Here is a 15,759-nt window from a genome sequence, read left to right as displayed (position 1 = left end):
GCTTATTCAAAACAAAGTAATATGATTTGCCAAAAGGAACACAGCATCTAAGAAAATGGGTTAAACAACTACATGTTGCATAGACATATTAGTCTGCCTAAGATTACTCTATCCATAGCTTGGGTAGGTCCAGTTTATTACCATCTCTGGAGAGCCAGCCTGCCTGCTGCAGTTCTGCAAGTCTGTCTGCCAGAAACTCATATCTAGCCATGGCTGCTGACAGCCCACTCATCCCCCCCCATTCTTCTTTAGGAAAGCATCTTGAAGGTTTAGGATCCTCTATGATCTTAGCCTTTTAGCCTTGAGAAGAGTAAAACATGCCAACCAGGTTGAAGCCAGGCAGAGGCATCCCCCCAATTAATAGCTTCACCCATTGTTCCCTTAAGGAGCCATATCTTTGTCATTGTATTGTTTTGTTTGCATGCCACTTAACGGCCTCCTTGGATTTAACTCCTGACACTTGGGCAGGATAATATTAAACAAACTGAGGTGCATGCCATACTTGTAAAAAAATAATATACATATCTCCCTCATTTTCCACATTTATAAACAGTAACCAAAATAATTCTTTGTTTTCTGTTTAAATATTAAAATATTTATCATGTACAAGAAGTTACAGAGGGTTCATTGTGGACTCCCAACTTTAAAAACCTATCGCATGTACTGATTTTAGATGTATTTACTGTACATACCTCTCCCCAGTCCACATTTTTAGACGGTAAGGGATAGTGTGAGGTTATATCATAGGCTATTTCTTCCATAAACCATTTAAAACTTTTGCAGTTGTGATCTTCACGGAACTTTTTCAGCTCAGATACATCCCCATATGGTAGTGCTTTTGCCTCTGGACGACTGGCATAAAAGTAATCTTTGTACTCATCCCACCAAACTTCCACCACTCTGACATAGTTCTGTATGGGGGGGGAAAAAAACATCACTACTGCAAAACAGAATCAATATCTTGTATGTATGAGGAATTTAATCCCACAGATTTAAGAATTCTTATAAACATGTCAATACATGAGTTATATGCACCCAACTTGCCACCTTTAACAGAAGATATATAAAAAGGCTACTTTTGTGCTGTATTTTTGGGGTAAGACTAGCATAAGTAAGTGAGCTTAGTGAAGGTACAAGTACTCCTCCTTCTTGTTGCTGATACAGACTAACCCGGCTACCACTCTGAAATCTTAGTGAAGATTGTAATTATAACTAAGTCTAGGGAATTCTCTTTTTGAAGAAAAAGATACCTTATTTATGAATAGAATGAAAACAGTGCTGTTCATTTGACTGCAATACTCTTGAAAATGTGATGTGTCATCTGCAGTTTATTTTCACCTTCTACACTTCCTAGCATTAAAATAGAGAGTGACACCTATTAACCCCCAACTGGATACCACAAGTAATTTGGATTTTAGGGCTTTGTCTACACTACAGATGCCACTGCAGCACAGCTGTGTCACTGCAATGCTGTAGTGCAGACACTTGCTACAGCAGCACAAGGGTTTTTTCTGTCACTGTAGTTAATCCCCCCACCTAACCTCTTGGTAGCAGGTAGGGTGACAGAAGAATTCTTCCATTGAATTAGTGGTGTCTATACTGGAACATAGGTTGGCTTAATGACATCTCTCGGGGCATACATTTTTCAACCTGAGTTTTAAGTGTGGATCAGGCCTTAAACAGTTCAACTGATACACAAGAAAGATTCCATCTCTTCTCCCATGCCTGCATTGGCTCGGCAGTACTAACAGGAATTACGATTATAAACATATATATATGAAAATAAAAAGTGTAAAATGATCTTTAACTTCACACAATCTTATCACACGCAGTCTTATTCCCCCCTTCCCCGGTCTTCATTTTCTTCCTTGGAGTAAGCTGTCAAGCTACCTGTTATGTGAGGTGTCTAGCACACATTTTTATATGGACCTCATCGCTGTAGTATTTGAATGTATCTGTCACAGATGGTTCTCTCTTTCTTTCAGCATGGTGCAGACAATGTTAACAATATGCAATTAAAACACTCTTGTCATTGAAGTAAGCAGATATGACTGAATACACAATGGAGTAGAGACCTGTTTAGTAAGAAGGTATCAGTTTTACATTGTCACTTTCAGAACAGAACTGCATTTTAAACTAGAACAGAATATTATTATAGCACAGGAATGCATCACACAGTATTTATGAGGATGGTAGTGATGTATATTTTACTCAATAGGGAAAAAATGATTCCTGATGAGGAATTTTCATATAAACAAGTGCTTCAAGGACTTACTGACTATTCTTAAAGAAAAATGAGGGTTCTTTAAATAGAGAGAGTACGGTAATTTACAGTAACTTGATTTCTTCAAGATATTTTGTCCTGTGGGTGGGTGCTCCACCATGTGCCTGTGCCCTCTTGACCAGAGAATGCAAAGTGGTGTCTGCAGGCTCACATCTGCTCATAGCAGCGCCTGTGGCTTCCAAAAGATGGTATATAAGGAGGCATGGACCTCCTGTCACTCAGTTCCTTCTTGACTGCGAAGCAGAGCCTCCAGAGCTGAGAGGAAGGAGGACAGGACATGAAGCATCCATAGGAACAAAAACATCTCTAAGGACTCCAGTTACTGGAGTAACATCTCCTCCTTTAAGTATATATGTTCCACTGTAGGAGACTCACAAGCAGTAACTCAGCCAGGAAGTTAGTGCTAAAGAGGCAAGTCTAAAATGTTTCAGAGGACTGCATCACCAAAGGTAGTATAATCTCTGGAAGCAGGTAAAATGGTGTAATACTTGGCAAAGATATGAATGGAAGGCCAAGTTGCTGTACTACAAATTTCTGTTATGGGAACATCCTTTAGCAGAGTACAGATGTGGACTGAGCTCCAGTGGAACGTGCTGTCACTCTATAAACGAACTAGCTGCATCCTGGCCGGTTCATAGCAGATTAAGATGCAACCCAAAACCCACTTAGACAGTCTTTGAGTGGAAACAGGTTGACCTTCATCCCCTCTGCAAATTACACACATAGCTTAGGCCGATCTTAATCCTGTCAAGGTAGAAGGTGAGGGTCCTTCTGATGCCTAGTCTACGTTAGCTGGTTCACTCTCTGGATGTCTGAGGTTTTTGGGCAGAACACAGGCAGGTGTATCTCTTGCTTAATGTGGTATTCCAAAGAGACCCTCAGGAGGAAGCGAGGAGGAGGATGTAGTGTAACTTCATCTTTATAAAAGGTGGTATATAGTGGGTCAGCCATAAGAGCACTGAGCTCTCCCAGTCACTGCCTGAAGTGATGGCTATGAGGAATGAAGACTTGGAGATGTGGAGAGGTAACAGACCACCATTGGTTCAAAATGGGAACTGAGAACCAATCTGAAGTCCTACTGGGGAGCTGGGTTCCGTACAGGGGGGAAATAAATTGCATACACCCTTGAGGAATCTAGCTGTAGTAGGGTGGGCGAAGTCTGAGAAGCCTTCAGAAGATGAATGGATGGCTGTTACAGCGGCCAAATGTACCCTGATTAAGCTCAATGACAGACTGTGCATCTTTAAATCCAACAGGTAGTCCAGGATTTGGAGAGCAGAACCTCTGAGGCTTGGGAAGAGCAAAGGGGAACATCAGAAGTGGAAGCATTTACACTTCTGAAAACGTTTTGTGAGTACTAGATTTCCTGCTTGATAGGAGAACTGACTGGACCTCACCTGAACAGGTTAGCTCCATGCTCAAGAACTATCCAGGAACCATGCTCTCAGCTTCAAGGAGGAGGGGTTGAGATGGATCAGAGTCCCTGAGTTCTGCGTCAGGAGATCTTTCTTGATAGGAAGACAGAGAGGTGTTGTCACAGAGGTAAGGAGGTTCAAATACCACACTTGTCTTGGTGCTGTGCTATGAAGAGAACCCTTGCTCTTTCCTGACATGGTTTGAGTAAGGGATTGAGCATTAGAGGTAGAGGCAGGTAAGCATACAATAGGGGATGGGGTCACAGCATTATGAGGGCATCTCTCAATGAGTGGCAGCTGTATCCTCCCTTGGAGCAGAAAAGGTGGCTTTTTGTGTTGTTTGGGGTGGCAAAGAGATCTGCTTCTGGGAAGCCCCAAATCTGGCACATACTGTGGAAGACAGAATCGTTGAGCTCCCATTTGTGATCCTGAAGGAAATGTCTGCTCAGGGAGTCTGCAACTGTATTTTGGAGGCCTAGAAGATAGACCATGGAGATCTCTATCTGATGAGAAATGCACTGGTTCTATAGACTTAATGAATCTAAGCATAAGGACTGGAATTTTGCTCTGCCCCATCAGTTGATAATATAGTGCTGCTCTTTTGTCCAGCATTACACTGATGGAATGACCCTGTATGGGGTGAAGGAAGTACTGGTGAGTGTAACTAACTGCTGTCAGCTCCAGAATGTTGATGTGCAGCATAACCTCTTATGCAGACCACTTGTCCTGGACTGTGGCCCCTTGGAAGTGAGCTTCCCATCTCAGAAGTATCTGTTGTATCTGTGAGGGATGTGAGAATGGGGCTCCCAGAACTTCAGTGGTTCCTTCCACCATCTGAGTCCAGAACTTTGAGGTACTGTGATGCGCTTGGAAAGACTGTCTGTTTGGGGTGTATCTGGACCTTAGCCATGTCTGAAGGCACGTGAGGTGAAATCTCGCATGACGCATGACAGACATGGAGGCTGACATGTGGCCAATGAGTTATAGCAAGTTCTTGCAATTGTTTGTGCACTGCGTTGTATTATTGAGATTAGAATGGACAAAGTGGAGACTCTCTTTGGCTGTGGCAGTTAGAGAATCTAGAGTTGCTCAAATGAAGTCAATTCTTTAGATTAGGCTCAGTGTGGATTTCCTTCTATTGATGTGAAGGCCCAGAGAGTGAAACGGGGCTAGAGCCCTGGGGGTTGCAAATAGGACCTCTAGAAATGATCAACCCCTGAGGAGCCAATTGTCCAAGTAAGGGAATACTGCTATGCTCCACTGATGCAAATGGACTACCACTCCTGAGAGAAACTTTGTAAAAATCCTTGGGGCTGTGGAGAGCTGAAGGGAATGACTGCATTGGTAGTGTTCTGAGCTTAATTTAAAGCGTAGGAAATGTTTTTGGGATTAGTGGGTAAGTACATGAAAGTAGGCTTCCTGGAGGTCAAGGGCAACAAACCAGTTTCCTGGATATAGGGATAGGATTACAGTGGCTAGCATCACAATCCTGAAGTGTTGGGAAAGGATATAGGTGTTCACATTTCTTAAGTCAAGGATTCTGCCCCTCTTGGGAACTAAGAAATAGTTGGAACAGAACATCTTCTAATGAGCTCTGTGAGGGAATGAACAGAACAGGTAATCATCAAGTGACCCATCCCCTGTTGCCCATTCCCAACTTTGGGCAAACAGACACTAGGGATACCATCCCAGTCCCTCCTGGCTAATAGCCATTGATGGACCTATCTTCCATGAACATAAATTGCCAGGATCAACCTGGGTTAGCCCTGAAAAGACATTCAATAATGACAGATTTAATAATTTTATTGAGATAATGTTGAAATAAAAAGAAAACGGCACAGAGTTTAAGCATAGAAGTTTCTGGTTATCAGGGAATAAGGTACAGATTATCAAGGGGTGCAAATTTCAGTTTAGGAACGGGTGGCGTAAAAAATACATAATCTGCAAACTCCTAGATTGGGGGTAAAAGTTTAACAGGTCAAAGTACAGACATTGAGATATGGGGGTATGTTGTCCATATAATGGCTATGTTCAGGTGTGGAGTATAATGAGCGGATACGATGATGAGGATGGATCTACCCTCATTTGGTGGGATTTAATGTTCAGTGAGTTTATGGTTCCAGTTCATATGGTCCAATGGAAAAAGTCTCTCAGTCCCTTTCCCATAGTTGACGCACGATGTCATACCGGCTCACACCTCCTAGTACTGTCGGTGGCCGGTGATGTGTTCAATGTAGATGTCCCTGGACCATCGGATGGTGTCCGAGACCATGAGGCGCCGCATGAGCCGTACGTAGCGTCGACCGATCCTACAGGTCCGCAGCACATGCTCGTTGCAGGGGTCCCAAGCGCCCAGGGCTCCGACGATCAGGGCATCCATCTGCACCTCGTAGCCCTTCGCTCTTAGGGTGTCGGCCAGGGGGGCGTATTTTTCCAGCTTACGAGCTCAGGCTTCACGGAAGGCCGGGGTCCTGTACTACATCCGTCACCTTTGGAGTCACAGACAAACTCATTTGTGCATATATGTTGCCTGCTTAAACCTGTAAATAACTCATTTCTTTTTCCTGGTTAACAAATCCTTAGCTAGTTTACTATAGGATTGGCTAACAGTGTTGTCAAAAAATAACTAGATAAATTCATGGAAGATAGGTCCATCAATGGCTATTAGCCAGGAGGGACTGGGATGGTGTCCCTAGTGTCTGTTTGCCAGAAGTTGGGAATGGGCAACAGGGGATGGATCACTTGATGATTACCTCTTCTGTTCATTTCCTCTGGGGCACCTGGCATTGGCCACTGTCAGAAGACCGGATACTGAGCTAGATGGACCTTTGGTCTGACCCAGTATGGCTATTCTTACGCTCTTATGTCTTTTGGGTGAGATCTAAGGTACAAACTGAACTGGGGTCTTGGGACTGGGAGTAATACCAAAAATCACAAAATATTCAGGTAAGTGACCATTTATCTCCAAGTCCAGCTTACCTAGACTGCCCAAGGGGACTATCTGTGACTCTGTGGTAAAACTTTGATCCAGAAGTTCACATTTGTTACTGGCTTGCTGAAATCTAATTATAGAACATATCCCCAGTTTGGGGTGTCTGTCCTGCTTTTTACAATCTGCCCTGAGACAGACACTCATGGTCATAAATCATTCCAGGCAGCGTGACACTATTGCATGTTGATCACCTCCAAAATCCATCTGTCTAAAATAATTTGTGCCCAGGCAAGGAGGAAGTGGAAGGTAGATTGTTTGAGGCCCCTTGACCGAGATGTCAAAACTGTTTCATTCTTACAGATGATATTGCTGTAGAAGGGGATGGTCCTCTGCTCTGAGGTCTAAATCTCCTCCTCTGAAAGTCTGCATGAGGAGGCAACAACAGAGCCTCATTTTTTGGTGATTTTTTCCCTGTGGGGTGATATTTGATATGTCTATCAAGGAGAGTTGAGACTCTTGGATCTCCTCTAATGGGATCTGGAGAGATTCCACCAGGTGTTTCATGAGGTCTTCAAAGGCCTGAATATCATTGGCATAAGAAGGTGGTGGCGGTGGCATTACCACTTCATCTAGGGATGAATAGGATTTAGCTGATGGGGGTGAGTTTCCCTTCATACTGTTCTTAGGTATCTCCTGTTGCCAAGGGGGCATAAAGTACCAGAGGATGATCATGCAGTACTGAAGGTTGGCCAGTCAGTGCCTGTGAATGATGCGGTACTGCGGTCTCTTTCTGGTTGGAACCCTATAAAATTGTTCACAGAGATAATCCAATGGATTCCAGTAAACCCACTGACGGGGTGGACAGGGAAATAGTCCCCACAGATACTCATAATTCCTGGCTCTTGGACATATGGTGGGGTCTCCAGAATACTGGCTCAGTGGCCTGTAGTGGTAAGTTACCAAAAAAGAGCCCTGTACCTAGACCTCAGAGTCTGAAGAAGAATCATCCTCAAGGCTGAAGGGGAGAGTCTCAATCATGGGTGATGTACTGAAAGCTGGAGGTCCAACTAGGTTCAAGCCATCTGAGCAATTCTGGGGATGGGGCCCAGACAGAGGATCGCAGTAGGGAAGACTCCAATACCTCTGGTATAAACAGGTCCTGCAGGAAAAGAAATCTGGAAGGCTGTGTTCAATGCTGGAGCCTGGCATTGCTGAGATGTTGAGCACAGGACTGATGAGGAGCTTCTCCAACCTCAGAGCCCTGGTGTAAGGGAGGTAATAGTATCAGAGTGCGCGTTGGAGGCCTGTGCACATCTCAGTGCCTGGAAGGATCAGTCGGTACTGAGGTAGATTGCTACCTGTGCTGTCTGTTAGAAACCTCATCCACATGCTGCTTCTTGTGGGGTACTGGTGGCTTGGTACCAGGTTCTGATAGAACCTCAGCTGTACCCATTGCAGGATGTGAGGTCTCCTTAGAGAGGTATTTATGGGGTGACCTACCCCTCTTGTTAGGCTCTCTGGAAAGAGAAAGAAGTTTCTTAGAAATCCTAAACTCTGAAGGTGATGCTGCCACTGGGGCAACCTGGGACACTGAGGCCGGCGTACACGAGTGGAGAGAGCTAGTGAACACTCCCTTAGTAGAAGCTTCAGTCTAGCCACCCCTGTTTCCAAGACCTGCCTTTAAATCCTATACAAACCTTATACTTAAATGGGACGTGGATGTCTCTGAGACAGTGGACACAGCTCAAATGCTCATCACTCCTGGGAAAAGACCTGTGGCAGGTATGGTAGGGCTTAAATCCTGGGGTCTTCGGTATAACACAGTGGGGTGTGTGGGAAGTTAAGTCCTCTTCTAAACAACTGTATAAAACTAAAGAAATTAAATAATTAAGAAAATAAAGGGAAAAAATTAAGAATAAAAATAGCATACAAAGAAAGGCAGGAAGCTGAGAATCAATGGACACTCATTGCTCTGTCTCAAGCCGCAGGCAGTTGAAAGGAACCGGGTAACAGCAGGTCCATGCCTCCTTATATGCTCTCATCTGAAGGCACAAGATTCTGCTCTGTGCAGGCAAGGGCTTGTGGACACCGTTTTGCATTCTCTGGTTACAAGTGCATGGGCACATGTGCATTCTATGGTGGCACACTCCCATAGAGACATATACACGAAGACTTGTAATAAAGAAGAAATGTAGAATGTGTACAAGTATTGTTATTTAAGGTCAAACCACTCAGCAGTTTTAAGTGAAGTCTCACCTTCAGCGTAGGAGAGGACCCAACGTACACTGGGGGTGGATTTCCTTGCCAACCCTGGAGACGATAGATGTGTCCAACACGAGAACAAGGAACAAACAACAACTTCCCTCCACATTGCCAGATCTACAAGGTCAAGAAAAAAGAGTGGTGGAAAAGTTGATAATACACATGTAAACTAAACTTAAAAAACCAAAACCAAAACAAAACAAACAAATAAAAATTAATTTACAATAGAGTAAAAAAAATTAATTACATTAATTGGATAACATGCTGAGCTCATAAAATAAATTTATGCTTAAGCCTGAAGTAAAATTAACAATGAGGGCTTGAAATAAAAGTCCTGGGCTGTATTCAATACATTCTTCTGTTCTACAATGGATATGTTTACAAACACCATTTTATAAATCATGGTTTTGAGATCCTATTCCATGACTATTTGCAAAGACCGAAATAAATGGGTATACAGAAACTGCAACTGGTCAGGATTTATTTTATTAAACTTCAGCTCATATTTCATCATCCTAGGCAGTGTTCCTGCATTTATACTCACCCCAAATATTTTTCCTAATGGAAGTTATGAGGACATAGAACCCTTAGGTAACTCACTGGACTACTCTATTCTGGATAGATTTGTCCATCCCAAAGTACAGTAGCAGTGACTTAGGGAGAATCTTAAGAAAATTGCACCAAAACTAGGAGATAATCCTAATCACATATTCATAGAATCATAGGACTGGAAGAGACCTCAAGGGGTCATCTAGTCCAGTCCTCTTCACTAAGGGCAGGACTAAGTATTATCTAGACCAGGGGTGGGCAAATTTTTTGGCCTGAGGGCCGCATCTGGGTATGGAAATTGTATAGTGGGCATGAATGCTTAGTGGGGGAGGGGAGTCTATGGGGTGTAGCATGGGGGCTCTATAAGGGATTTAGCGAGGGGAAGGGAGACACATAGGGTATGGCGCAGGGTGGGGGGCTCTACAGGGGCAGTACCGGGGATTCCTAGGGGCCCTGCCAACAGTGACTCCAAGGAGGCCATACCAGGCACTGTCATGGGCGGAGGCACCCTAGCTGGGATTGGTGCGGCCCCTGGGTGGTTTTGAGGCTCTCTAGGGTAGAGCCATAGGAGACCGGGAGGGAGTTCCGATCCCGGAAACAGCGCAATGAAGTCGCACTTGCGCGGTGTGGCTCTGCATGCCAGAAGATGGTGCTCATCAAGGGAATTGTGAGTCTGGAGTGCTGGAGAGGGGCAAGTCCCTAACCCAGCTCCCCAGTGGAAACTCGAGGGCCAAATAAAAATGTCTGACGGTCCAGAAGTGGCCTGCGGGCTGTAGTTTACCCACCCCTGACCTAGACCATTCCTGACAGGTGTCCTTTAATGGGTTTTGTTGACATCCTGAAGAGATCAAGCCTCCAGTTAATGAAAATCCATTTATCCATCAACATTACTGTTGTAACACTAAAACCAAAAAAGAGGTGAAGAACCACCGAAGTGAAAAAATAATGCTGACACAATAACACACACCACTTTAAGGTCATCCATTAAATTTACGAAAAAAGAAAGTTTAAATGTAGACTAAATAATGCTGCTTTTAAATGTTTATAATTAAATATGGTCCTGAACTATCACACGTGATCTGAACCCATTAATGACAGGTTTCAGAGTAGCAGCCGTGTTAGTCTGTATTCGCAAAAAGAAAAGGAGTACTTGTGACACCTTAAAGACTAACAAATTTATTTGAGCATAAGCTTTCGTGAGCTACAGCTCACTTCATCGGATGCATTTGGTGGAAAATACAGTGGGGAGATTTATATACACACACAGAGAACATGAAACAATGGGTTTTATCATACACACTGTAAGGAGACTGATCACTTAAGATGAGCCATCACCAGCAGCAGGAGGGAGAAAGGAGGAAAACCTTTCATGGTGACAAGCAAGGTAGGCCATTTCCAGCAGTTAACAAGAACATCAGAGGAACAGTGGGGGGTGGGCTGGGCATTGAATGTTATAATTCTAGACATCTGATAGCACTCCCAGCTATCTTCGAGACACCACTGATTTCCTGAGGAAACTACAATCCATTGGTGATCTTCCTAAAAACACCTTCCTAGCCACTATGGATGTAAAAGCCCTCTACACCAACATTCCACACAAAGATGGACTACAAGCCGTCAGGAACAGTATCCCCGATAATGTCACGGCTAACCTGGTGGCTGAACTTTGTGACTTTGTCCTCACCCATAACTATTTCACATTTGGTGACAATGTATACCTTCAAATCAGCGGCACTGCGATGGCCCCATAGTATGTCAACATTTTTATGGCTGACTTAGAACAACACTTCCTCAGCTCTCGTCCCCTAATGCCCCTACTCTACTTGCGCTATATTGATGACATCTTCGTCATCTGGACCCATTGAAAAGAAGCCCTTGAGGAATTCCACCATGATTCACCTGCTGAAGTGAAGAAACAAATTGACAGAGCCAGAAGAGTACCCAGAAGTCACCTACTCCAGGACAGGCCCAACAAAGAAAATAACAGAACGCCACTAGCCATCACCTTCAGCCCCCAACTAAAACCTCTCCAACGCATCATCAAGGATCTACAACCTATCCTGAAGGACGACCCATCACTCTCACAGATCTTGGGAGACAGACCAGTCCTTGCTTACAGACAGCCCCCCAACCTGAAGCAAATACTCACCAGCAACCACACACCACACAACAGAACCACTAACCCAGGAACCTATCCTTGCAACAAAGCCCATTGCCAACTCTGTCCACATATCTATTCAGGGGACACCATCATAGGGCCTAATCACATCAGCCACACTATCAGAGGCTCGTTCACTTGCACATCTACCAATGTGATATATGCCATCATGTGCCAGCAATGCCCCTCTGCCATGTACATTGGTCAAACTGGACAGTCTCTACGTAAAAGAATAAATGGATACAAATCAGACGTCAAGAATTATAACATTCAAAAACCAGTCGGAGAACACTTCAATCTCTCCAGTCACTCGATTACAGACCTGAGGGTGGCTATCCTTCAACAAAAAAAACTTCAAAACCAGACTCCAATGAGAGACTGCTGAATTGGAATTAATTTGCAAACTGGATACAATTAACTTAGGCTTGAATAGAGACTGGGAATGGATGAGTGATTACACAAAGTAAAACTATTTCCCCATGGTATTTCTCCCCCCCACCCCACCCCTCACTGTTCCTCAGATGTTCTTGTTAACTGCTGGAAATGGCCTACCTTGCTTGTCACCATGAAAGGTTTTTCTCCTTTCCTCCCCCTGCTGCTGGTGATGGCTCATCTTAAGTGATCACTCTCCTTACAGTGTGTATGATAAAACCCATTGTTTCATGTTCTCTGTGTGTGTATATAAATCTCTCCTCTGTTTTTTCCACCAAATGCATCCGATGAAGTGAGCTGTAGCTCACGAAAGCTTACGCTCAAATAATTTTGTTAGTCTCTAAGGTGCCACAAGTACTCCTTTTCTTTTTGTGAACCCATTAAAACACTGGGGATGCTCCAAATCACATCTAATTCCAGATTAGGACTGCATGTCTTGGGACCATCTATTCCTAACAGACAGTATTATTCATAATAGTTTACTTTCTTCACTATGTGGATCTTATTATCCTATTGGTTTTCTTTCAGCAGTTTTGTTTAAATGTTTATTAACAAGGTTTTCTTTACAAGTTCTGATTTTACATAATACTTTTACATTTGTAAGCTTGAACACAACATCAGTTAAAGTGGCTTTCAGTTCTTCTGAAGAGTTGTCTTCAAATTTTGTTTTTGTCCAGAAGTTAAACTAGTTTAAATGTTCATTATAGGACTATGTAATGACCTCCATCGTCATTTCAAAAATCACTACACAGAACATTGGTCACTTTCTAGACTCAAACTAGTCCTTGCTCAAGCAAGGCCCAGGACTGGAAAAAGAAAGGTGTTGCAAACGAGGACTGAGGCTCATTAGGAGAGGTCTGATTGCAACACCAATCTGATTACAAACGAGCTCAGTTACTTTAATAAAATTCAGCTCAAAATTAAAGGGTCATTGTCAAGGATGTCAGATCAGAAATTCGATCTAAAACATTTGTTCCTGTTTTTGGGGACATAGCTCTCTGTTCTGCTTGTATCTGTGTCCTTTAGAGTCTAAAGGAGCATAAGAAACTAATTCTTATGATCTTAAATGTCTTGCTAGATGGAAGAGCATGCATGTATTTAGCAATCAAAACAAAATCCTGTGCCCTGGTTTTGTCCGTGATGAGTCACCTCACTGGGATTTTTCCATTTTTATTGCCCTTGTTTTGGGAAGCCTTTTTATTTTATTTTTTAAAAGAATTGTCCATAATTCTGAAGAACGATAGGGTCATTTTCCACTCAGAAGGTTGATGGGGAAGGGGGAAAAAACATCGGCAGGTTAGTTTTCTTGACAGCATTCTTTAAAGTCATGTCCATCTATGTTAGTATTTCTAGAACTCAGTTAATTTTTTATTTTAAAAGGCAGATCACTTTTGCTGTTACCTTGTAAGAAATTTCAAAGTTTTCACCACCCCAGATTTGAAGACCTGGATCATAGAGACCCAGTTCAAAGAAGAAATCACGTTCAATGGCAAATAATCCACCAGCCATTGCAGGGGACCTAAGAGAAAGAACAAACAAAGTAATTCCTTTCACCAACAGAACATGACAGTTCTCTGGAAAAAAAATTACTCTTAATATAAGAAGCAATTTCCTTTTAATGCGTGTAAAAGACTGATGGCAATACATTTAGAAATTATTTGGCTTTATTATTGGTTCATTATAAGCCTTCAGTGAGTCTCTGAATTTGATACCTGTGTTAGTTTTAAAGAAGTCACTTATTACAGTTCTGAATTACATAGAGCATTGGCCCACACTTTTCAGCCAATCTACATCTGAAGTTACATGCCACTTATTGCCATGACAAGAACCATTGTGGTGACAAACAGAAAAGGTCTATTCATTTCTTGATGCATATGACAGCATGTGCAGTGGACTAGACTATACAGTACACAAATTGTGTTCTGAGAAGCTGCTACTTTAAAAATCTCATCGTGCAACATCCTAGTTATACAGTTTTAATCCATACTTTTAAAAAAATTATTAATGTGAAACAAGTGGGAGGGCCAGGCATGGAGGATAAATAATTTAGAATTATTCTCAACGAAATGTTTAAGAGAGGTTTTGTTACAGGCTTCAAATCTAGGTTTTGTTTAATAAAACAGTTTTATAAAAAACCTTCTACATATGCCAAGATTTTGATACGTTAAAGACTATTAAATGAAAAAATGTTCTAGTTTTGATTTAAGCATTTTACTGCAAACAAACTTCTTTATCAACATGCTAGGCACATGAGAAAGCGAAACTAGCTAGTCTATTTTCATTGGACTTGTACTGAATCGTCCACCTCGGGATCAAAAAGCACTATAGAAAAATTAATGCTCACCCAAGGTAGGTAATTATTTAAGACAAAAAACAAAAACCCAACTCCTCCAGATAAGGAAACAGGGCTAGAGATGATCACCATCTTGCCAAGATGATCTGTGGCAGAGCCAGGAATAGAACCAAAGTCTTCAGCCCATCATTGCTGAGGTAAGTAAAATCCAAACAAGTAAACTAGTAACATAAAATGTGAATAGATTTAAAAAATCTGCTGTGTTTCATCGTGGTGCCATTAGTAACATGAAGGAATCCTTTAATATACTGAATTTTGAACCTGATGGTATCCCTTTTAAATACTAATGGCTATATATTCCTGTCCTGCATAGAAATGCATGGAAGGGAACCATTTAAACTAAGTTGTAGAGTTATCACACATTCTCTGAGCAACCCAGAAGAGTGGCAGGTGTGCAGAGAGGAAGGTGAACAAAAGCAACAAAAACTATGAATCTATCACTGTGAAAATTTCTGAACGGTGGACTCTTTCTGCATATTGCCCTTGAATATGCTACTTACTGTAGTTGTATTCCCTTATTCCACATAGTTGCATCATATGGATCCTTTTCAGAGACCAAAGAGCTGCATAATGCAGGGATGTGGATCATCATATGGAAAAAGCAAATATGCAGAAAAAACAAGCACCCCAAAAATAAAGGAGAGCACAAGCCTGAAATGTTGACTTTTCAGTCTTGGTCTCTGACAAGAACACTATAAAATCCACACAAGCTCAACAGTTTATTTTACAAGGTCTGAGGTGGTGAGCATTAAGATTTCTGAGTATCTTTCCACATTACAAAATGTTTATTTTATTTTTTTATGTTTAAGAACCAGTTTACTCTGCCTACACTACTATTTTCAGCAAAATGATTAGCTAAATTTTATTTGTTTTCACATTACTGCAGTAAAATGTGTGTATAGCCTGGGCATAACGGGATAAGGTTCTTTTTCAGAAAGAGAGCTAAACGTTCAAGAATTCAACTATTATAGCTGTCACCAAAACCATTTTTTAAAAATGTTGATAGTCAGAATTGTTCTGAAAACAGTTTATAAAGCTGTGGACAAAGAATGTGATACCAACTTTTGAAACAGCTTAACACTAACTAGTTTAGTGCTGATAAAGTTCCAATGTGGACAGCCTTCTTCTCTATGAAAGGATATTGTCTATATTACATAAAGTACTGAATAGATGAAAGCTTCATAATTTCCTTGAACATGTTTTGCCATTTTTGCAAAGAAGAATCACAGGATGAGAGCTGAGTGAAGGATAAACATCAGTTCCTGCAATTTGTTTAAACCACAAATAAAAAGTTATATGAAACACTATTTTCTAACTATGTGAAAGTGTTTTCAAATAAAAGTAATCAGTTACAAGATTACAGTAGTATAAGGG

At 42.0% G+C, this 15,759-nt stretch overlaps 1 protein-coding gene across 2 annotated transcripts in view; it reads right to left on the bottom strand.

Moving 5' to 3' along the window:
• GALNT7 (polypeptide N-acetylgalactosaminyltransferase 7) overlaps window positions 1–15,759 on the bottom strand; it is a 108,831-nt gene that overhangs the window by 13,658 nt on the left and 79,414 nt on the right. For both annotated transcript variants that reach the window (XM_038398383.2, XM_038398382.2), the window contains exons 7-9: window positions 13,434–13,551; window positions 8,888–9,010; window positions 693–911 (exon numbers count right to left, since the gene is read on the bottom strand). In XM_038398383.2, the coding sequence (XP_038254311.1) occupies window positions 693–911; window positions 8,888–9,010; window positions 13,434–13,551 (460 nt within the window). The remainder of the gene's footprint in view (window positions 1–692; window positions 912–8,887; window positions 9,011–13,433; window positions 13,552–15,759) is intronic.

The sequence above is a fragment of the Dermochelys coriacea genome, chromosome 4, assembly GCF_009764565.3.
Source record: "Dermochelys coriacea isolate rDerCor1 chromosome 4, rDerCor1.pri.v4, whole genome shotgun sequence".
Classification (NCBI taxonomy): domain Eukaryota; kingdom Metazoa; phylum Chordata; order Testudines; family Dermochelyidae; genus Dermochelys; species Dermochelys coriacea.
This window is presented reverse-complemented; position numbering and strand designations above follow the sequence as displayed.